This window comes from Tyto alba, unplaced genomic scaffold (genome assembly GCF_018691265.1).
Source record: "Tyto alba isolate M040663 unplaced genomic scaffold, T.alba_DEE_v4.0 Super-Scaffold_14, whole genome shotgun sequence".
Taxonomy (NCBI): Eukaryota; Metazoa; Chordata; class Aves; order Strigiformes; family Tytonidae; genus Tyto; species Tyto alba.
In genome coordinates this window covers 20,641,465-20,665,411 of record NW_024881276.1, presented here as the reverse complement: position 1 = coordinate 20,665,411, position 23,947 = coordinate 20,641,465, and the positions used below count along the sequence as shown (strand labels likewise).

Below are 23,947 nucleotides of genomic sequence, written 5' to 3'. Positions count from 1 at the left end.
AGCTTATGAAACAAAACGAGAGGGTTTTTTGCTCAACCATTAAACACAGCAAGCCCACAGAAAACATTTTTTTTAAATTTGCTCACTGATGGTATCTGGAGTACATATGATATAGCTTAGTGAATTAAGTATTAAAATAATGTCACTAAAAGGAAAACTTAATGTTTGAACTTTGTTCCCTGGATATAGCTCAGTAATGATTGTTTTTCTAATCAGTGGAACATATGCTAGATTTTTAGCTCAAGACAAAACATGGTTGTATATATACTCTGTAGGGTTGGGTTTGGAGTTTGTTTCATTTTGGTTTGTTTTATTTTTTAAATAACAATGAGAGGAACATGAAAGAGAACAGTGAGAATTTCTCAAAAACATGTAGTTATCTTAAGTATAAATTTTCAAACTGTTTGGGGGCTCTTATAAGTGATGATCTGTGAATTTTTATGTAGAAGTATAACCTTTAAATCTGTCCTACCGTTTTTCTGAGTTGCCAAGAAAACCAGTGGTATTGCTACTGGTTTTCCCCTCAGTGATTAATGTGAATTAGTGAGTAGTGAGAACTCACTCCTTTCCTTGTGTAACATGAATCGAAAGGAAGAAGGAATCTTTATTATTCATTCAATTCCTGTGAAGTTTGTCCATCTATATAACACGAAGCTGTATCTTTTACTTAAGACTTATTTATCAGGGGTACTACTGCTCTCACAAAATGTAGCAATATCCCTGCTTCTCTGAAATAGTATTGCTCTGTTCCTGTGATCAAAATAATATTTAAAAACGTCAGAGTGAAATTCAAATACTATTTTATAGTTGTGTACCTCTAGAACATGGGTTGAAGCAGCTAGCTGTTGTTTTCTGCTGAATTTCTATGGATAGTATGCACAGCTTCTGGAACAGAAAATAATAATTAAATGGCATCATTATAAGGAGCAACAAGTTTATCCACACGTACAAACATTCTTAAACAACATCTGAACGAGGAACTTCAAGTAAGTATATAAAACCAGTTGAATATGGATTTGATTTAAAAACAGATGTTGTGCTGAAGTTTGTAAAATGCTGTTAAATCAGGAATTACTTGCTTGAAATGATACAATTTTAGTTGACATTTTTACTTTAGGCTAAAACCCTACCTACTTTAAATTTTTTGAACTATTAAAAAAGGAATCCAGATATTCTCTCTTCTATTTGAATCAGAGTAAGGAATGACTATGTAATTGTGACAATATGAACGTATCTCTGGCACTTGCTTAATCATTATCCTCACTAGAGAGACCAGTGTCTGTTACTGTCTGAAGTAACTGTTCTTCAGCCTTTTTAAAACAAATTTGCTGCTTGATTTCAGTTCCTGCTATAAAGGTATGTGAAAATCATTACAACTGAAATCTTAGAAGACTAAAGAGAAACTAGGGTCTTGATGAACATAGAGACTATTTGTGTTTAATCTCCAGAACTATTTGTATAAAAGTAACCTAAAGGCCATACAATTGGTTCCCTGCAACAGATATTTCTCTTGAACAATTTCCAACTAAATTTGATAGAAATGCGGAGTAAAAATTATCACTACTCATTTCACGTTGAAAGAGATAATAAAGTGTGCTCAGTAATTATTAATTTATATATTTCTCTAGGATTTAGAAAGGATACTTTACAAAGAATTTTAACAGTTCAAAGAAGCCATCTGACAAAGCACGAAGCTTTCAAATACCAAATTACAATTTGTTCGTGAATATTCATTATTCATTAATTAAATGATACTTACAGTTACTATGAGTTGTTTGCATATTTACAGGTATTTTTAGTTCTAAATGCAGAGAAAACAACCATATTTTTAAATTTTACCAATTAGTAATTATTAAGTGATCACATTGTAGCAATTTACAATTTTAAAAAAATTATTTTTTGGTTACTGTATTTTACTTTGGTGTTTACTGTGGACTTCCCAATGGAAAACAGTGGTACAGAGGCTGAATTTAGGCTGATAAATTCAGGTTCATTATCTCAGATTGTTTAGAAAAATGAACTATAGCAGTTACTTTGCCTTGCAAATATTCTAATGGATTTATTCAGGTTGTATGTAGAGGCCAAGAAGTAAGCCAATTGTTGAGGTTTTATGTAAAATCTCTAACAGGCCAGCAGTTATTGCCTTGAGCACATTTACTCTTTAGTAGTTATCTATTTCATAGAGAAAATTCTATGTGTATATTAGTTGTTCACTGAGTCAAGACACTTTCTGATACATCCATATATTTGAAATATAGTGTTGGCTGTCTTGAGAGGAAGTACCTAATATGTGAGCTCCAAGCAGGATCTGTACAGCAGGAGATGAGCCAGAGGTGAAGGTCTGTTTTGAACAGTGATTTATTAGTTTCTGCTTTAATAAAACCAAATGCCTGGAAGTGATTGAGTTTGGTTTCCATGTAACTGCAAAGACCATAGTTTTGTCTATTGTCTGCCAAATCTTTCTCTTTCTTTCCCTCTTTCAAGTCCCTGAGAGTCAGATGAGGTGAGTACTCAAAAGTTGGTAATGTAACTCTGAAACATATGCTGCCTGTCCCCACTTCTACAAGGGTTGCTCCTGAGGTGTTGAAACTTGAGCCACCGCTGCCATTTGTAGTGGCTCCCAGATCCGTGCCACTAATGCACTGCTTCTGCATTGTTCAGGAATGATTCTAAAAAATCACTGTCACAGTCTTCACACTTAGCAAGATGTTTACATGCAGATCTAAGAATAGGAGGGGTGTTTCCATTACTGGTTCCAGCTCTTTCCAACCCTCAAACCTCCTCATTTTTGACAGTCTAGAAAAATGAATGCAACAGTCTGTTCTGTGTGATTCATACACAACAGATGGTGACTGTAGGATGAATATAACAATTGAGAAAGACTTTGTTGATATTTAGCTAAGTTTTATAATTGAAATCTCACAAGGATGCCTTTTACTTTATAGAAGATATAGGATGAAATAATGGCTCATGTCCAGATACATAGATATGCCAAAAAAAAGTACATTTCAGGTGACTGTAATAGCAGTCCTTTCCCTCACAAGATGATCTGCCAGGTACTCAAACCTGAGCATACAGGAATATGAAGAGATCAGTATTTAAAAGGCTTTATATTCTCACTCATAAATCCATGTTTTTTTAATAAACACTTTCTGTCACATCATTCCCATACGACCCATACAGAGGGAGAGGCTGCTTTCTGGGTGACAGCAGGATTAGTTGGGCTGCACAGAGATACCCAGAGAAGTGCAGGGGTGGGCCTTGGTTCAGACTTCTCTAATTTTAGTTCTTTCAGAGGTTCTAGTAACCTCTATATCTAGTAACTTAGATATCAGTCAATAATAATATATATATATTTATGTTAATATTATTAATAAATATTGCTTGATATAGTGAACTTGTATTATTTTTTAGAGTAAATACGAAGAGGATGTGTGGGACAGATTGCTAATACAAGATACCTCTAATATGTCACATATGGAAGACAAGATTAATAATGCAGCATTTGTTGTTGTATGTGAGAGTAATCTGTGAGCAAACTTCAAGGACCTAAAAGTTAATTTTGATTGGAGCAGCAACTAACAATGAAAATGTTTTCTTTTTAAAGTTTATCTTTTAAATCATAGTAAGTCATAGAACTAGATAACTCTTATAGAGACTATTCCTTCAGATTTATGTATATTTAAGTTTTCAGAAAAGCTATGAACATTTAAGAAATTCCCTTTGCTTTATAATACTGATACTCTCTGGCTTCTGAGACTGCAGAGGTATGCCAAAAATAGAAGCTGGATTTAAAAATATCAAGTGTCTAGGATTTGGGAGAGGAAAGTTTTTATCAGAGGCATTTTACCTGTCAATATGAATTTATTTGTAATTTTTATTCTTGGAAAATTCAGGAGAAGTATATGGAGAGAAGTGGTGAGGTGAAGTTCATGTTGGAGGCATGTTGCATCAAGCAGTGCAAGAGCCAACTCTGATTTCTAAAACTGCACTAATCTGTGTTCAGCATGGCCCTGAAACTGTCATCAACTCTGCTGATGAACTCGCTTGAGCCTCTTTAGTTCCAAGAAATAGAAATAAATAATAATGAGGATACAACAGGAGACTCTATCTTAACTCCTACTACTGACATATAGACACACTGATGGTGACATTGAAGGCTCTGATCATTTTGAGCCTATGCAAGAGAGAAGGCCAAGATCTATTTTTTCAAGAATATTGCCAGCTTTGATTAAGGAACAGTCCTGCTTGTCATTAGGTACAGCACAGAGAAAGAAGGCATCTGTTAGAAGAACAATGATTTGGCCAAGAACCTACAAAGAGAAGAATTTCTGCTGCTTTATCTCACCAGACCTATCAAAGTAACTTGAAAATTTGCTTCTATAGTGATACCATGGCAAACTCAGGAGCAAGTACAAATGCTTTCTCCTCGAGGTCTGTGGACTGGAAAAGCTACAAACAAATACAGAGTGAATGTTATCTACTTAATGAAACTGGATTTTAATTGAAAACAATTTTTCTAAAGCATTAAGTAGTTTAGTTAGTCTCTTAGAAATTTTAGCCAGATAGTGCTCTTATTGACACCTGATGATAGAATAGGATTATGACTGAAGCTTGAACACAGAGAAGTGTTATGAACAATAATTTTAGAATGTGTCCGTCTTTCTATAAGCTAGATTGTCAAAGTTAGAGGAAGATTATTTGATAGTTCAGTGCAGTGTATACATTAATAAAATGTAAAATTACATATTATGGATTTAAATCCTTTAGGTCTAGTTGCTAAAAGAAAGATGTAGAAAACGGGATGATGAGAAAAATCTTTGGTATAAAATCTGTCAGGAAAATATTTCAGCAGTTACAATGTCAAAAAAGATCAATTGATGATGGTGAGCATTTTTTGAAGCAAAATCTTTGTAACAGAGTATTATACCTATATATAAACTCACGTTATTAATGTAAGATAAAGTGTAAACAGTCAATTGTTTTTTCAAGTTCCACAGAGAATAAATGTTATCTCATATTTACATTTAATTTTACTTTATGTTCGATTATTTTAAATGACCTGCACTGGACAAGAAGTGGACCATAGCAAATTCTAAAGAAATAAAACCATGACATTGCACCAGAATAGCTCTGTCTTGGATATTGGCAGTCTTGATACAAGAAGCAGTTTGAGGAATGAGATTAATTCTCTTCTTTTTTCTACTTTTAAATTTTTCCTCTGTCAAAATGTTTATAAAAGACACAACACTGAAATGTGAATCTACATTAATGACTATAAACATGTTTGGGACTTGACTGTGACGTTGCTCCTTTGCATTCTTTCTGATAAAATTGTACTTTCAGGAAAAATAATACTCTTAGCAGTTGCATGGGCATTTTGTTATTTATCCTAACACTATGCCTCCATAACAATCCATTAAGGCCTAGAAATGTACAGTATGTATACATTCTGTTGACAAATGTACATTTACTCTTATTACCACCCATGAAGTAGCAGGTCTTTGAAACATTTATAGCAATTCCAGGTGAATTTGCTGGGAAATTCCAGGGCAATAAATAATCCTAGACATTCATTCTATATTGTCAAGAGAGCACCGTTTTACATTAAGCTAATATTGACAGTATAAAATCTTCACTGTGTACAAGGTTACAAAGGTTTATTTGATAGTTGCTGCTTTTTTTCCTAAATAAGTAGTCCAATACTTCCTTTTTATTGTAAAAATTTTTCTTCAACACAGCATGTAGATGTTTTACTATAAAATTGATATGAAGCCTTTAGCAATAAAATGGTAGATAGATTTAGAAATCTGTTTACACCAGTAAAAACTATTAATCTGAGTTCTAGAATATTTTATGACAAATTTAAATCCCATTTTACTGATGCAAGGCACTTGAATGATTTAAATTGTTGGTGTAATCTTGACATCTGTAGAACATTAAATATGTTTTATGTGTGTTCTGGTACTTATTTTCTATAAATGTAAATATATAGAAATTTACCAAATCATAGGCAGGCTCAAAGCAGAGTAAGTCAGCTGTGTGTGGGGCAATAAAGTATTCACATTCAGTTTTTAGTGTATTATTAATTTTAATAGATATTTTATCTCTTTCTCCTTTTGTATTGCAATTTGAATTATTTACTTTTTACAAAAAAAAGTATGCTAAAATTTTTCTGTGAGAACCAAATCACCATATGTTAAAAAGAACACCCTGTATTTTGTAATAAATTGCATGGTTAGAGCAAAGGGAAGAGGCCAAAATAGGGCTAGAGATAAATATAGATACAGATAAAAAAAATACATATATTTGGTTTTAGATTTGCCATATTTTATATAGATGAACATATATGAATAGAACATATGCATTTTAAACTGCAGGTATGCATTCCAAATTGTGTTGGTGGACTTACTTCATTAATATATTCCTTCCTGTCTCCTTAAAGTGTTTTGTTTCACAAAGTGCATTCATATTTATACAAATTGGGTACATAGGATGGGTTTGCACTATTTTTACCCTTACAGTGAAGGAGTCATCACTGGAACACTTCTGAAATATAGTGTGTTTCAAGGGCTGCTCTACAGGGTGAGCCATTGCTGCCCAATTCCTGATCATGTTAAAGGTGTTCCATGTGTAAAGTATGCATATTTATTATAGTAACTGGAATTTAATATGCATCTTTAATAGTAGCTATGTTTTCCAGATGGTCAAGAAAAGATGGTCCTTGCCTGAAGTGTTCATAGACTTTAAACAGAAAGATATGGAGATGACTAGTAAAGGAAATGGTAAAAAGGAATGAGAGAGGGAATGTTTGTTGTGGTGGTGGTGTTTTAATGTCAGGTATTATGATGTAACTTAAAAATTAAGAGGAGCAGGTCCTGAAGAATTCAGCCTGAATTGTTTGCCAGCCTGCAAAGTGGACATTTTCAACTGTCTGTGCTTGGCTGTTGGGAGATGGCTTGGAAGGTTTACCTGGTTGGCACTGTAGCAAATCTGCTTGTAAGGTGTATTCTAACAAACCTCAGCCATATCTTGGAAGGTGAGGTAGCTTGATAGAATGCAGACTAGCCAGGAAGACTTGAACTTTTCCTTATTTATGGAATTAAAGAGTTTATAATTTGAAGGTTGGCTAAAATGTCTCTTGTTGCAACTTATGCTTTTGGGGTTAGTTCATACATCAAACAAAGGTGGGGCCTGTGTTTGCGTAAGTGTAGATCATGAGTAAGCATCTTACACCTATTTGAGAAAGGTCTTTTACATATAATGGCTCATAATTAATGTTGTGTTTTGTTTTGTTTTGTTTTGTTTTGTTTTTTTCCAGGATACTGTTGAAATTCATATTCCCATCACTAATCCCTCAGATAAAATTCTCCAGCTGAGTGTGGTGCTGGAGAATCAGTCACTTTGTGGACAAAAGGCTTTCACTCTTAGGCCCAAAGAAACATCCTTTTATCATCTAAAGTTTTCCCCAGCTGCTGTTGGCACTTCAGATGGAAGGTAAGTTGTAGAGTTTTGAAATTAGTAGTTCTGGCTCTTGTATTAACTAATAAGTGAACTAATTTAATTGAAACCTCTGTCACTTGATGTAGATATAACCCTAAAAAACCTCCACAATAGTTAATAAATGGAATAAATACAATTTTCAACATTAAGTATATTGTATCCCGAACAGCAGCTTTCCTCTGAGGGGAAAAACTTGTCAGTCAGTAGAATAACCCCTAGTTATTCTAGTTCACTAGAATTCAGTGAACAATGTTTTACAAATTTACTTTACTTAATATTAGAAGTTCCCTCTGAAAAGTTTAGATTAATTATTAGTTTTATTAATTTGTAGATTCCATAAAGGGAATGACATGATTTCATTTTTCTTCTGAGAAGGAACGAAACTATAACAACATAACTAAAACCAGGTGAAGAAATCTTTAACATTTAGCTTCAGAGTCTTCCATTAATTAACTATGATCTACTAAATTAATATGGAGAGGTTTTAAATTATAAATTTTTCATTACATTGAAAATCCAAACAAAATTATGCATGTAGGATAATTAGTGATACAAAGACAGATGACCTTTTGGTCTTAGTTTCAGTAAAACCAGTTCAGCAAGTAACTGAAGAGTGCAGAATTGCAAGACTTGTTTTCTTGGAATTTAGTTAGCAAGGCATGATTTAGTTGAAAGGCTGACTGATTCCCTGTTTTTCAGTGATATCAATAGACTGGCAAAAATATGAGTATGGAGAAGAGGGTGGGATGGTGATTTACGAGTAGGGCAGAGACAGATGACCTGTGTTCAAAGAGCCAATGTTTACAAAGTCAAAATTCATGTATTTCAAAGTTTTATTCATTTTGCTTGTACTGATTTTTCCAAAGACCAGAATAATGGTAGGTATCATTATACAATGCAGATTTCAAGCAATACTATTTTACAAAAATTATTACTGTTATCAATCTAGTAAATATTTTTTTTTCTGTGGGACTTTGTAGAAATTATGCTTTCTGAAGCTGCAAATGAGAATAGTCCTAATTTTTTCACACTAGTTATTATTTCTGTTTTTTTTTTTTGAAGTGCAAAATTTCTGAATAATAAAGTAAAGGTTTGTTTTAACTGATAAAACTTTGGGCTCAGATGATTGATAGGCTAGGATTTACGGGAGTGTATGCAAAGATGACATAAACCACACCTGTACATATTCAGTATAATTACAGAGTACTAGAAAACTGTCTAATAGTTGCTTTAAATTGCAATAGCTTCCAAGAACTATAGTTACAGCCAGAAAGTGGTACTTCCACATTACATCCACACTATTACATTTTTTTTTTTCTGAAGCCATGCTCTGTTTCCTTTGCTATGGCAGCAGCTGGGAAGAAATGTTATAAAAGTGTTTGTGGCAGGTGTAGCTTTTCAAATGGATGATTCTTTCCTAACCTGTTTTATGATCACTTTAAAGGCTCTGTTGGAACAGAGGAAAGTCTGGAACCATAAAGTCATGGAACAGAAATAGTTATCTATCATTTAGAACAAGAAGTGGTCCTTAGTGGGTCATGGGTTTGCACGGTGCCCTTCATATAAGATTTTATTTGCTTACAGTGCTTTGGTTTAATATCATGACTCTGCTACTCAAAAAAAACAAGAAATAGAAGAAATCTGCAATGGCGAAGGAATGTGTTAGAATGTCTGTCACAGAAATATACTGTACATATCTCACCTAGTAGCAGGCACTTTTCAGTCATGACTACCTTTGATTGTATATCAAAATGGTGTATCGAATATTCCTTTGAAGAATATCTCTTTGTCATGCTCATAAATATGTCTTTATCTATTCCTCTATTTTCATCACTAGATTTGAAAATGTTTTCCTTTTTAAAACCAGTGAATACTTTTTCTATTTATTTGTCCTTTGAGTTCAAAATGGCTAGAAAGAAAATACTATGATATTGAAATGAAATTAAAGTTTACTCTTATAAGTTAGCAGTTGAAATGCTTTTGAGTTGTATTAAAAAAAAAAAAAAAAACAAAACCAAACCAAACCAAAAAACCACAACCAGATTTTTATGCTAAAATGTTAAGAATGGTTAAGAAGAGATTTTATTGCATCATTAGTTGTAAATATTAGTTTTGGTAGCTGAGTTCAGATACCAGGAAGAAATGTTGCTGGAAAACTGGGAGCTAATTAAAAACTCACTGTGTTGAACTCATTAAGCTTTTCCTGAATTTTAATCGATACATTTTTAATTTTCTGCACAAAATCTGTGTTATATTAAGCTTATGTATCTGTTTTCAGTGTCATATTCCTGTCAGATATGGTTGGAGAGTTTTGGTATACACTGAAGTTCATTGTAGAGAAGCCATTGCCAACTAGTCTACCTGAAATAGAATGTGAGCTTGGAAAGTAAGTATGTAGTTCATAGTACTGAACTTCAGCACTGGTTTGAAGTATCATGGAAAAAAAAAAAAAAAAGAGTATACATTAAAAAGCCAGAATAGTGCTGTATACTATAGTAGTTTGCAGCTAATTTTCATAGGTGAAATTCTCATTGCAGAAAAACAATTGAAACGGAATTGTAGACTTTCTCTGAAGTCTTTATAATCACTCTGAAAATACTGCAGAATGTAATCTTAAAGATTCATAATACAGAGGTCTGTAGGTTTGTTTTATTTTCTGCTTCTTTTTTCTTTCTGAACTAGGAATATACCTGACAGTCCTGCTTTACAAATGTTGGTATACGAGTCATCAATTTCTTTTAACCTCTCAAGAAATGGCAAAGTGATACAACTTCTGTCTGGTAGATCCTGTGACTAGACATGGTTGGAACACTGCAAGTGCTAAGAAAATGAGCTACTTAGAGCAGACAGAGAAATGAACCCAATTCTTGTCTTCCTTTGACAAGATTTCAACTTGCATTTCAATAGCATAATTTTCAGTTCTGATTTTCAAGACAGAAATTAAAACTTTTAGAATAAGACTTTCAAGAATGCCAAAATTTCAGTAGTGTTTTTCCACCCATTAGCTCTGCTTAGTTGTAGGTTCTGTGAACACAGTGTTTTTCTGAATGCTAAATTCCACTTCTGTATATCTTATCTTTGACTAAATCTACAATTAATATACATTACAGACTTAGAAAAAAGTGTTGTTAGAGAGTACAACATTAAATTTTACTTCATTAAGATTTTGAGAGTGAATGTATTCTGCTGTTCATATATGATGAACAGGCCAGAGTTAACTGGTAACTGTGTTTTTCTAAGAAAATCAATAAGGCTGTCTATTTCCTCATTTTTACTTTAAAATTCTGGGCTGACTGAAGTAAAAAATGTCATTTTTCTCCACTGCGTAGGCTGACACTGTTAGTAGTTAGAAATAACTTAAAACCTTTTCATTCAGACTATCTAACATTCATAACTTTCTTTAGCATGCACTACTCGTGAACTACATGCATAAGTGGTTTGGCTGAGAATGGCAAGTCACCCGTTCCTACTGTATATAGAATGTACGTTGGAAAGGATTAGATCCATTAACTACAATACTTGCCCATCAAAATGATCATCTCAAATTGTCTGAATCCATGGTTTATTTTTTCAAATGAGATTTCTTTTCAATTTACAAGTAGCTGCATGTTGTAATTCATATGCGTATGTAAATGAAGTCATCTACATCTGCCTTGGGCAGATAGTGGTGAAAGAACAAAGACGTACTATTTAGCTTAATTATTAGCAACAACAATAATGTATAACAGGAAATTAACAGTAGTCTCTTTCATATATCTTTTTATATATATATTATAAAACAGGTCGACAAAACTGACAAACTTCTTACTTTTCTGTTTGCATTATCTGCCACATTCTTGGTTTCATAAAGCCTCCTCCTTTTTGTTCATTTATTTCCTTCAACACTCTCCTTTTTCAGGAAATTTATTTCTGTTGTGTCATCAGCATAATGTCCTCTTCTTGAAGTGCAAAGTTTTGGACAATTGCAACTGATGATGGCATTGATGTTGCAGTAATTTACTGAGAATTACTCTACCTGCTGGAAAGATGAGCTAGTTCAAGTAAATTGAGTGCATTAATTCTTTCTAAATATGTAAAGGCAATGCAGGTAGACATTTATGTTTTGTCTGTTTAAGAAAGTTACCAATTTGTTTTGTTTTGAATGAGTGTACTTCCTTGCTATGTGACCATAGATGTGTACTCTAAATGTCATAAAATGTTTGAAGCATTTTTGGTTGGTGAAGCTTTGTAGTCCTTTAAGAGACTAACTCCCATTCTACTACCTTTTCCTTGAATATGGAATAAGCATTATCATATGTCATATACTTCTAAGAATAGTGTTTTTCATTATGTGCTTCCCGCATTCTTTTTACTATCAATCTGAAAAATTCAAGAATTTGTGCTCTTGAAACATCACTTGGTACTGGAGTAGGAGCCAAGAACACATTGATACACTTCGAATCAATTTCCAGTCAATTCTTGAAAGAGAAAAGAACAAATTCAAATACTTTAGTTTTTAATCCTTCTTCAGATACCCTAACATTCTGGATTTATCGGAGTCAGATCTATTTTTTGTTTCTGTCAAGGTAGATTTAACACATCCTTTAGCATACATCTCTAAGCAAGGAAACCTTCTCCTTGATATTCTCCCTCCTCATTTATTGATCCCATTATGGGCTCTAGATCAAAGTCATTGAAGATGAGTCAGCCAAATGATGTTCACAGTGATCTTGAACTCACTGTCATATGCATTCTTTTCTAGCATACCCATGGTAGTCAATCTGTGTGGGGTAGCAGAGGTTCTTAATTAATTTTAATCACTTGAAGAACACAGTCAAAGAGTTGCTTACTGAAATTTCAGATATTTCAATATAGTTTTCCCTTTGACAATATTATGCATAAAAGAGACTAGAGAAAAAAGTAAATGCTGGAGAGTGTAAATGTGAAAAATGGTAATTATCAAGTGAATCTCAAGTTCTTTGTGAAAGTTTCCTGGTATTTCTCCACTCTCTGCTGTTGAGACGTCAGTGATACAGTGCTTTGACAGTGTTAGTCAAAAACAAGTCTGCCATTGAGCTGCTGGGGATTTATAGCACTGCATGTGTTGGAAGAATCTCACCTGCACACAAGTTTTAGGATCTGAAGTTACAGTTGTAAAGCCTGACTGAAATATATTCTCTTCTGAATGTCGCTTCTTATATTTTCATTTTCCTTAGTGATTTAGCTATAATTAACTGACTAATTTTTTCCAGAGGATATATATGTAGAGCAATCTGACAGTTGACCTGCCACATCTTTGACTGGAGGGAATATCTATTAAGTAGATAAATTATGGCAAGACCAATATATATATCTAATTTTTCAAACTTTTCTTATTTACTGTTTTCACTGATTCACCTTTAATCTCTTTTCTGTGTCCCTTGGTGTTATAATAAGAACATGATTTATGGTCTTATATCTTTGTTAAAGGCAAGTAATATATTATTTTGATTAGAATAGAGGATTTTTTGGGAGTTTTATGAATACATACGAAAACTGTGCTCCCTTTTGAAGGGATCTTGTGTTTATTCTTTAATTAGAAAATAAAGAACAGTCTGTAAAATAGAATGCCAGCTACTTTAAAGCAAAATATTTAGGCAATCAACATACTCCAACCTTTTTTCTGGGACAGCCACAATACTCATTAAAATACATAATCTACATGTGCAACATAATGATTTACCATTATGCTATAATGAACAAAACAACAACTGTACAAAATGAAACCGATTTTGAGTCCAAGCAGTGGAAGAAGAGAGGGAAGCGGTCAGTACCTCCATTGAAATGGCTGGTGTGGAACACTAGGTTTGTTTTGAGATCCCAGCAAGAATGGTTGCCTAGTGGCACAAAATCAAAAGCTATTGGCAGCATCACTTAATTACAAGCTTTTCCTGTAAACCACTGCTTAGACAAAAAGGGGTTAAACATAGAATTTATCTGATTACCTTTAATTTCTGTCCAGTGTTTCTCCTGAGGCAGACTATGAGTCCATGGATAGACTATAGAATAATAAGACATACTAAAAATAATTTCACTTTTTTGAAACCATTTTTTTTGTTGGCCTTGGAACTCTGAATTATCTGCTTGACTAAAATGTTTTATTCCAAAGTTAGATCTACAGAAATTAAGGAAAGAAATGTGGGACATAAATCTGAAAATTGGAGCCTAGGAATAAATGTGAAGCTGTGGTACTGGAGACACTAGGATTCATTTCCACATCCTCCTATCTGAAAGATAGGCATCAAGTTTAAGTAATTAAGTCTAGCCTTCTTATGTAGACATTGAAAACTGATTCCACATCTTAGTGATCCACATTAGGACCATTTCTCCCTGATAATGTTTTGCTCCTTGTTGAGTATTGAGGGAACGAGACAATCCTTTTAACCAACTAACTTAAACTAACTCCCTGGCAACTGAAGCACAGCAAGACAAATTCTGCCCTTACGAATGACCCATGTATTAGAATAGTTATTACTAGCAGGTTTTATTGTTAATTAATGCTATTAAATATGTGTCCATACTAGTGGAAAAATGCTAATGCAATAAAACATAATTATTTTTTAAAGTACTAATTTTTCAATAAAGAAAACAGGTAATGAATAATAAAATGCAATGGAAGAAGATTTGTCATTAATAGTCATGGTATATATGTATTTTTTTCCAGGTGTGCTCATCTATACATACCTCTTTTTAATCCTACACATGAAACTTTGGAGCTAGAAATTGTTAACAGCAATCCTAGCAATTTTTCAACTGAGACTGATCCAAAACACACTGTAAGTAAAATTTCTGTGCTTTCACAAAAGTGATAGAAGAGAGCCTTTTTCTCAAAACATTGAATTGTGTATTGTACTGTGGGCTCAAATTACACAACATAGTCTCAAGGGTTAGAGGAATTATAAGCATGTATTCTAGAGATTTTGTAATTTAAGGACAAAAACAATTAAACTTGAAAAACAACACAAGCTAAAATATATATATATTTTTTCCCTGGAATGCTTTGTGGAATCATTTTAAGAAGGACTGCAGTGTTGGTTATAGATAATATTTAGGAAATATTAGAAGGAGAAGTTGTAAACAAGCCAGCTGTATTCAAAGCTTCACAAGTTTCTAAGAATCAACAGGATAAATAGGTAAATGTTTAGGTAAGTAGATAAAATATTAGTGTAAGAATATAATTATGTTTCATAGTCACAGCAGTTATAACCAGCTTGCAGGGCCTATGAATAAGAATTTGATCAATTTAACTCCAAGGAAGCTTCAAGCAAATAGCTGTAATCATTTTATTCTCCAAACTCACATTTACCCTGAGACTAATTTCTACTGAGAAAATCTTCATCCTGTTACGATTATGTACACTTTTTCCTTCTCCATCACAGAAGCCCTTCCATCTCAATGCCTAACATTTTTGTCCTTTCAAGTACTGAGAGTTGTGTTGATGGTGTCATCTTTCATATTTTCATTGAGATTGGCTAGAGTTCTAGATGGTCAGGATTCTGAAAAATATTTGTTATTGACCATTGATTACTAGTTACTAGTACAGGTCCAATAAAGAACTCTTTGGACGTTATTAACAACTAATGCTATTAAATATGTGTCCTTTTTATGATGAAGAGATGAGAAAAGAGAGGACAGATTCATGGAAATGCTAGTGCAAGGTGTTAAGGGGACATCTTATTAGGGTGTGAATATAGAACCTTTAATGTAAAAACAAAAAATGAAGAAACTTGTTACAGACAGACAGGAAAGAAATTGCAATTGCACCTTTTCTAGACATGAGGAAAATAATACAGGGAAGACATACACCAGAATTGGTTGGTTCCTTCCAACCCAGACTATTCTATGATTCTATTTGTGCAAACTGGTTTAAGGATCAGAGGGAAAGGAGATGAATATTGTAATAAAATCCTAAACTGAGGCTAAGAAGGTAGAAAATGGATTGTATGGGGAAAATAGAGGAATGCTATAAAGTCATAATATGTGCCTTTTTGGCTCCCAGAAACTAAACAGCTTTCATCCTCAAATATTAACAGTACAAGACCAAATGTTCTTAAATGGGGCTCTGAAGAAAACAGCTAAAGGAGATCACACTTACATACTGATCTTCACTTTATATTACATACATAGTATTGCATTAAATTAAAGTAATAAATTATGTTTATTTTAGTCTCTCTTTTATGTCATGCATATTAACACATCTTCATACATTACATTAAAACTCAACAAGTGCTATTATTAATCATTTAATCAGTTGGTATTTGAATAGGAGATAAGAAACATAATGAATGCAAACTGTATTAATAATCTAGGAATGTTATATATGTCATGTTTAGGTCATTGGTAAAGATGTGGCTTAGCTTTAATTATAGTGACTTTTGACTCCTGAAGATTACATCTTCCCTTGCCCAGGAAATTAAAAAAAAAAAAGTTTTCCTTTCAGCTTTCCTAATTTATAACCAGAGATTCACTTATCATCAATAACTACATTACTTTGCTTAGCAAAAGGCACATTCAACACTAATTGCAGTAATTTTCTTTCTTTTCTTCTTAATAGAATACTCAGTGCTATATATCATTTATGCACTGAATTCTGAAATGTTCTTTGTGAATTACAATGCTTGCAGTTAAAGGATAACTTTGGTGAATTTGCTATAAGCAACTACCTAGCATTTATTTCATGTTTTTGAAATAATTTTTTCCATTGCAGACGCATGTTTGGAGAGATAATGTGATTTCTTTCACAGTTTTGATGACAAAGGCAGGGGGGTGGCATTTAAATACCCGCTTCTTCTCCTGGATATGTTGCATCCTAAGTTTAGTCTCTTCATACAGTGCTGCGTTCAACTTCCTGAAGATTACTGCTTGTTCTTATAAACTGTAACCTGTGTTTCAGGTATTAGTTTATATTAATGCCTGTTTCAATGTCTCTGTGATATGTGGAAGTCTCCCATCTTAATTATTCAAGTTTCTGCAGTCTTTAAAGCAAATAATGCTTTCTTGTCAGCAGAAAAATTCTGATTTGAGTGATCCTCCAGTGAAATGCAACAATAAAGAGAAAATTATTAAAACAATAGATTTAAGATGGGATTGTCCAATTAAGGTAGGTAATGTTTGAAGAGAATTAGTAGTCTCATTTTAGAATTCTGCTTCAGTAATTTTAATATTTCATATAGTTATCCATATTTGGTTTTATATCATCTAAGTTGTAGAGCTGTTGAAGACATTGGGCTGTCAGTCAGAAAATATCTCAAATGAATTTCATCAGCCACTGAGTTATATTAGATAAACTAGATTTAACAGAGATATCTTTCCTAGAGATTAGTTGCCTTAAATGTTAACTAAAATTTTGACTAATATTTCAGAATTTAAACATATTCAAATATCACATTTATCACACTTCCATGTGTGTGGAAGTTTGTTCCAGTTGCAATTTGCAAGAGAAGGATTACTGAAATACCACAAAGGATTATTTTCTACAGCTCTGATTCAAATTTAGGTACTGACATCCTTAATAACAGGCTTTCCTGAGGTCCAGATGAATTATGCTTAAGTATTCCTGAACTTCTGGATGCGTAATGAAGTCTAAATCAAATCTGAAGGCTTTAAATCTCATGTCAGTGTCATGTAAATTAGAAGTAACAACACTGTTATTTGTAAATTGATGAAAATGAGAAAAGTATACATATCTTAGGTTTGCAATTGTAGCCCAAAAGAGCTTTAAATGGAATGTACCATCTTGGTTTTCTTTCAAGAATTTGATAAAAGTTTTCAAGGATTTCCTTTAACGTGATTTGGACTTTCATATATTCTATCTTTTTTTTTTTTTTTTTTTAAACGCTATGCCTAATTTTTGTTTCCCTTCTTGACAACCTTACACTGTATGAGTTAACTTAATATCTTTATAAATGCTGACAAATTCTCTAGAAGTTGGAACAGAAGTGAATTCCTATAAGTTGGCTGCAAAATTCCTAAATTGTTTTTCATTAGCATATTGGGCATTATGAGTTTCTGGGGGAACAGTCATCAGGACGTTGAGTTTTGTGAGTTTTGTGTTTCTTTCCTAACCACAGCTATATATCTAGTAGAGAAGGATTTATGTTCAACATTTAACACATGAAAATTCTCAACCATCAGTAATGTTATGTTCCCCAACTTACTTTTTGCCCTCTATATAAATACATGGACAGATTTCACATGTATATGTATTATATTTATACACACATATATTTATGATGTAACTTAAATGTACAAAAAAACTCTTACAAATGGGATCATCTGTATTGCCAAAAAGAAATACGTTTTCATCAAAGTCTTTAGCTTGCTATTCTCCTATTTATATTCTTCTATTCTTCTATTTATAACAAGCCTAAACCTTTTTCATGAAAATGTCTTTCATCCTGATTTTCTATGAAGCACATTTTTATTGAGGAAAAATAACTTAATAAAGAAGGTCTGGCAGAGAGGAGTGCAGTCTCAGAAGTCTCTGTGAGCAAGCTTTATTAGTTTGTTAATGACTGAGAGTATTGTTTAGAACGGAATAGAGAATAAACTTTTAGATTTAATGAAAAATTTCCCTCCTTTGTTTGATTTACAGTAGGAAAAATGCATGTGTAGTTGCTCAGTCTTCTTCAGACTCAGTTTCTGTATTTGAACAGTTATATCTGAGATCTTATGAGAAGCAATGATGCCAGTTCCCTTTCACATGAATATCTTGGAAGACATTTGTTTATGTGTATATGAAACACAATGAAAGGCAGGGAGTGGGTTAACTTCAGCATATTTTACTGAATGGCTATGGAAAAGTATGACCTTCTTTAATCATGTCGTTAGCATTATTTCTCAATTCTAGTTTTTAAAACAATTTATTCTTTGGTTTTCAGTAGAAAGTAAGTTATTTTTTTTACCCAGCTCTTTATTTTAAAACACATTAATTTCTGGGTACAGTAGAACATCATACTGTGTAATATAAAATGAATTTTTTACAAACAGATCTATAACATAAAAAATAATTTTTTTTTCTGCTTTCAGAGCAGGTGGTCTGCTGGATTATCATAACTCCATGTTGATTATTTAGATTCATTGTGGCAGTGCATTTTCTGTGTAATGATAATATGTCGAGTAATGCTTATTGAAAATGGAATTCCAGTCTCTTTTCATCTTCATGGGAGAGTCATTATTCCAAATAATGATCTCTTAGTAGATCTCTTAGAGAAATTACTAAAAAATTAAAGGTGTTGTTTTAATTTAATCATGTATCCTTATACTGTGACAATCTATCTTTACTTTTCTTCTTCATTTTGTTCAAAAGTATTTGGGAGAGGGTAATCATTAAGGATCTTTCTTCATTTGTAAGTCTTCATTTGATAAGTGGGGCTTGGTGGTATGGACAAAGTAGGTAGGAACTGGACTACAAATGAAAGTAAAAAATCTCAAAAAAAGGTCTCTGGATACTGAGCATGCCTGGGAACTCACTGAGAAGAGAGCTGTTCAGGCTCCTTTTAGACTATGAACAGTTAAATGAACTCTGGGCAGTGGGGCAGATGGGGATGGAGATGGTTTGTGGGAGATAACTCTGACCAGGTCTGTTATTCTGGATAACGCAGAAGCTTTGCAAAGGTGACAAGCGTGGGACAGTGGCAGTTGACTGCTGGTGGCAAATGTGTTTTCGATTTACTACTTGAAAACAGTTCACAGGTACTCTCACAGCCGAGCAGGATTGGGCCCAGAGCAGCAAGTCACATGCTCTGTGCATAAGAACCAACTACATACCCTTCCAGAAATATTTTTTGTCATGCAGTGGAAACTGTACAATTAAATTTGTAAAGTTTGACAAAATACATTACCACTTCCTCAATAGGCAAGACAGTTAATTTGTTCAAACCAATAAATCATTACAGCAATATTCTGATAAATTTTTTAAAAACTTGACACCCAAAAGAGAAAAATAACATTTCAAATTTTGTGCATTAGTTGACAACATCTGATTTCTGTCCTCTCCTCTGCTCAATCTAGCTCCCACTGCCATCAGTAGGAATATTCGTCGTTCAAGGTTGTCATGTGAAATGGTTAAGGCAGAAAATCTGAGTGATAAACAGTTCACCACTATCAGTCTGACCGAGTTCAATATATTAAACTGTTATGATTTGGATACACTAATAGTGGACTGCACCTTCAGTCTAGTTGTGCTTACGAACTAGCATGGCCACTCTTTGGTCGTGTTCAGTGAGAAACCGAAACGACTACTTAAATGGTACAGTTTATTTAAATGACAGATATAGGTATTCTTATGATTGTCGGTGATAAATAGACTGTCTGCAAAGCACGTGCAAATAGGAGTATATATAAAGTGCGCAGCAAAGTTGTAACAATACAGCCAGGCTATAAAAATTGAAAAGAGACTTTCTAGAAAGATTTCTAAATTCTTAAGTCTTACCCAAAGGTGTCCCTATGGGGAGGGAAAGAGGCTCAGCCCATTGACTGGTCCCAGAAATTCATACCATGGTGTCTTCCCCCCACCTTCCCCTCTTTCCTGGGCTATTTTTATATTATTTTCTACTTTCAAGGTGGAGTTTGAGTGACTCTAGTCATAAATACATTTATTATGATTGGTGTAAAATTCTCTCACCTCACATTTAAAGGTATAGATTACAAAAACTCACGGCGCAGACTCAAAGAGGAGTTGTTGCACCTTGGAGGTGGGTAGACTTTGGGATGGAGGTGTGTTTTGGTATTATAATGACATTATAATGAGCAAAGTTCACACAAAGGACAGCATTTCATCAAAATCCGACAGGACGTTGGCTCAAGGTGGCCAGTATGCATCTTATCAGTTCTGTAGTACCACCTCATCTCCATATCTGCTGTACCGTCACAGGGAGAGAGCCACCTCGTTCCCGTACCTGCTGGACCATCACAGGGAGAGACCATGAGCTCTGCAGCCCACTTCTCTCCCTGTGTTGTTCTGCAAGCAGTGTTGTCCTGGGAATCGCAGATGATGTGGTGGATTCTTCACATACCAGCTGCAGCTGCATTATACCTTAGACGCTTTTTGATTTTATACTTTCCCTTAATGTGTGAACAATGTTGTATTTTGGTCATTTTAGTAATTATTCCACAAAGGTACACCACCATCCTAGTCCATAGGTGTGCCAGTGCCCTACAGACACACCCAGAAGATGACTGGCAGGACCAGGATGCCTGTGGCCCCTGCCTGGGTTCAGCTCTGAGGTGGCAGGGAAATCCACAGAGCAGCAAGGAAAACAACATAAAACTCATCAGGGGCCTCTGCCCTGGGCTTGGGGTGGACATCTCTGTCCCTGCTTTACCTGCTGGGGCCTCCAGTTTGGCCTTAGTGCTGTGACCATGGCCAGTGGTCCTGGTGCTGCCACGGGCCCCCATCCCCATCATGGCTCTGCTCACTGTCTCTGAGTGTGGTGGGACAGGGCTGCCAGTGGAGGTCCCTGGCTTGCTGTGCTGTAAGCTCAAGCCTTCCTCAGCCCCGAGCCAAGCACAGTATCAGAGCACAGGCAGCAGAACCCCTGGGGTGGGAAGAGGCTGGAGGGCTTTTTGGCCCAGTCAGGCATCTTGCAACCATTAAATGTAGTAAACAAAAATGAATGTTTTAATAATTCCTGTTCATTGCCTGTTAGCAGCCTGCTCTTCCAGGGCTGACATTTCCTTTATAAAAGAGCTTGTCAGTGCCAGCTGCTCCAGGGTGTTTTTTTCACCTTTATTAGTTGTAAATTATATTAATTTTATAAAACACAGCTTGAGTGTCCATAATTGAAACCAATTTTTATATCTTCTTACATGCAAACATTATTTAAACATGTATGATATAAAAAGCCTAGTACTTTTTTTTAAAATTAAATAATAGACACAGTGATTGTGTATTCAATGATTCTAGCTGGTCATTCTCTTAATGCATTGGAATTTTATTATTCATAATCCTATTTTTTCACTGCTTATCTAGTCCTTAAAAACATTTATGGCCCCATTGAAGTCATCTCATTTGCTTTTCCCTGTGCAATTAAGACTCAAGTAGTATACTTTAGATGAAGAGAAAACTAGCAACTTTGTTTAAAATGATAGTTTAGATAAAGGTAAGCAGAAGAGAGACAAAGCACTAGTTTATTAAAACCTACCATGTATTTCCCTTGTAAGCCAGTTTGTGTCTTTGGAGGTCGATGTGATAACCTTCTAGTGCCATCAATCTGATCAGACACCAGAGTCATGTTTGAATGGTATTTGTGAAAGCCGCTGTCCGTGTCCTTGGAGCAATCTGTAACACCAGCTCTGTCGTTGCTGGGGAGTGAACGTGCAGTGACTGCCACCAGGATTGTTTACTGCAATATATTCCCTGCCTTAGCAGCCTATGCTTGCTGAGAGGAGAGAATGCATCTGGTGGAACACATTAATCACATAAACATCAACACTGTCGATACAAAGCACAAAACAGAAACAGACTCAAAGTAATGGATTTTTTCCCCCCCCTCTCTCTTTCCTTTGCTTCTTTCTTGTATTTGTACAGCTGATTGTCTCTCCTCATTCCACCACTGAAGTACCTGTGCAATTCTGCCCATCTGCACTTGGAAGAGGCAATCACAAGGCATCGATAACCTTCAAATGTTCACAGGTATGATACTATGCTTCCCACAGCACTTGGAATTCAGATTAGATAATATTTTAATAGGCATATAAGTAAGGGTTTAACTTTGTAGGTCAAGTTGAAATTTAATGGCTGGTTGCATAATGAAAAAGCAAATGCAAAGATGTTAAAAAGATATAATTTGTTTTAACCTTAGTTTTACACATAAATTATTCTATTTACAGTATTAAAACATGGCATAATGGCCTACGAGCTAGAATAAGTAATGAATAATTTTAGATTTCTTGGTAATTAGTTCTGCTGGTTTTAACACCAGAAGACCAGCACTTCTTAACATTGTCACCTCTGAAATTAAATTTCTTGATGTATTACCCAACCCCAAACAAAATGAAATTGTTTCACTTTTTATCTGATCTGAATTTTGGGAGGTAATGAACTTGAAAAAGTGAATTCTTTCTTCCAGTTTGTTTGAAAATGATTTATAATGGAGCATCTTAGAATTGTTGACATTTTTTTTCTCTGTGAATTTTACTAATTTTAAATGAGAAACAAGTAAATAAAAAAACATGAGTCATCAACATGACCTACTGGCTAATTAAAAATTACAACTGGAAACAAAAACTGATTATATGATGTAAATGAAAATATTTCATCACATGAGCTGTGAGTGAACGAAGCATTTGTTTTCTGTGCAGTTTCCTCCCTCTATTCTTTTTGGACTTTCAGATATCCTAATAGACTGCTGACTTGTGAATTACTTTAGTTAAGTGCTACCAGGAGTTTTCAGTAGTGTTTTCAGTAATACTGCAAAAGCAAATATACTTTTATATGAGGAAAACACATAGTGAAGGAAGGAATGTGGCAATTTTTTTCCTGATAAAGTGTGTTGAACAGACAGGTTATTTGTAGGTGGTAGCACATCATTTATTTTCAAGATCTCCCTTCTTAAATATTTATTAAGGATAAAACCAAGGAGACAGCAATGCTCATATGAATGGTGTGTATCCAAGGCTAGGTCAAGAGGACAGAACGTCCTTATCTTGTCTGGATCCTAAGGGTACACAGAAATCCTACCTATATTTTAAAGAATAAAAATAAATTCTTCACCAAATACAGAAGCAATAAAACAATACAACAATTCATTTAAACCTTTCAGGAACAAAATCAGCCCTGCCGCCTGAATCTTGTCATCCAGTGGATCTCCTTTCAAGTCATAGCAAATCTCCAAGTTTTTATCTGCAGTGAACTTTATTCAGTATTCCATTCTTCCAGCTGCTTTGTCCAGACCCCTATAGCCATTGCAATATATTGGTATAACTTTTGTAATTTCTTAGTGCTCTTCTTATGTCTGAATCTTTTGACTTTCGTAAATTTTAATTAATTTTCACTGCTACAGTCCTTACTAAATTAACCTCATATTATTTTAGTTTGCTAATTGTTATACTGATAGATGACGGTGAATATTTGCACAGATATAACTGCCCTTTTTAATGAAGACTTGAAGAATGTTTCTGATCTGTGATGAATGCCTCAAACAACTTTTAATGTAACCTCCCCCACCCTGACATTGATTTCCCTCCCTTGATTTCTCTGATTAAATATATCTGAATGGACACTTAAGCCATTTGATAGCTGAATAGCTGACTAATCTAAAATCAGTTATTGACAGTACTTACAGGATAAGCCTTAACTATTTCTGATTGTGCTTCTTTGCTGAACTGAGAGAAACTGCTTAGTGCTATTACCTGCTTAATTTGTTTCTGGTTTGAAGCTGTTCACAAAGAGCTCTTCACAAAGTGAATCTGAATTTAGATCTAA

At 34.1% G+C, this 23,947-nt stretch overlaps 1 protein-coding gene across 1 annotated transcript in view; it reads left to right on the top strand.

The window, feature by feature from the left end:
- Positions 1 to 23,947, top strand: part of CFAP47 (cilia and flagella associated protein 47) — a 341,806-nt gene that overhangs the window by 243,023 nt on the left and 74,836 nt on the right. The window contains exons 52-55 of the mRNA XM_042788270.1: positions 7,322 to 7,497; positions 9,782 to 9,889; positions 14,186 to 14,297; positions 22,052 to 22,156. Coding sequence (XP_042644204.1) covers positions 7,322 to 7,497; positions 9,782 to 9,889; positions 14,186 to 14,297; positions 22,052 to 22,156 — 501 coding nt within the window. The remainder of the gene's footprint in view (positions 1 to 7,321; positions 7,498 to 9,781; positions 9,890 to 14,185; positions 14,298 to 22,051; positions 22,157 to 23,947) is intronic.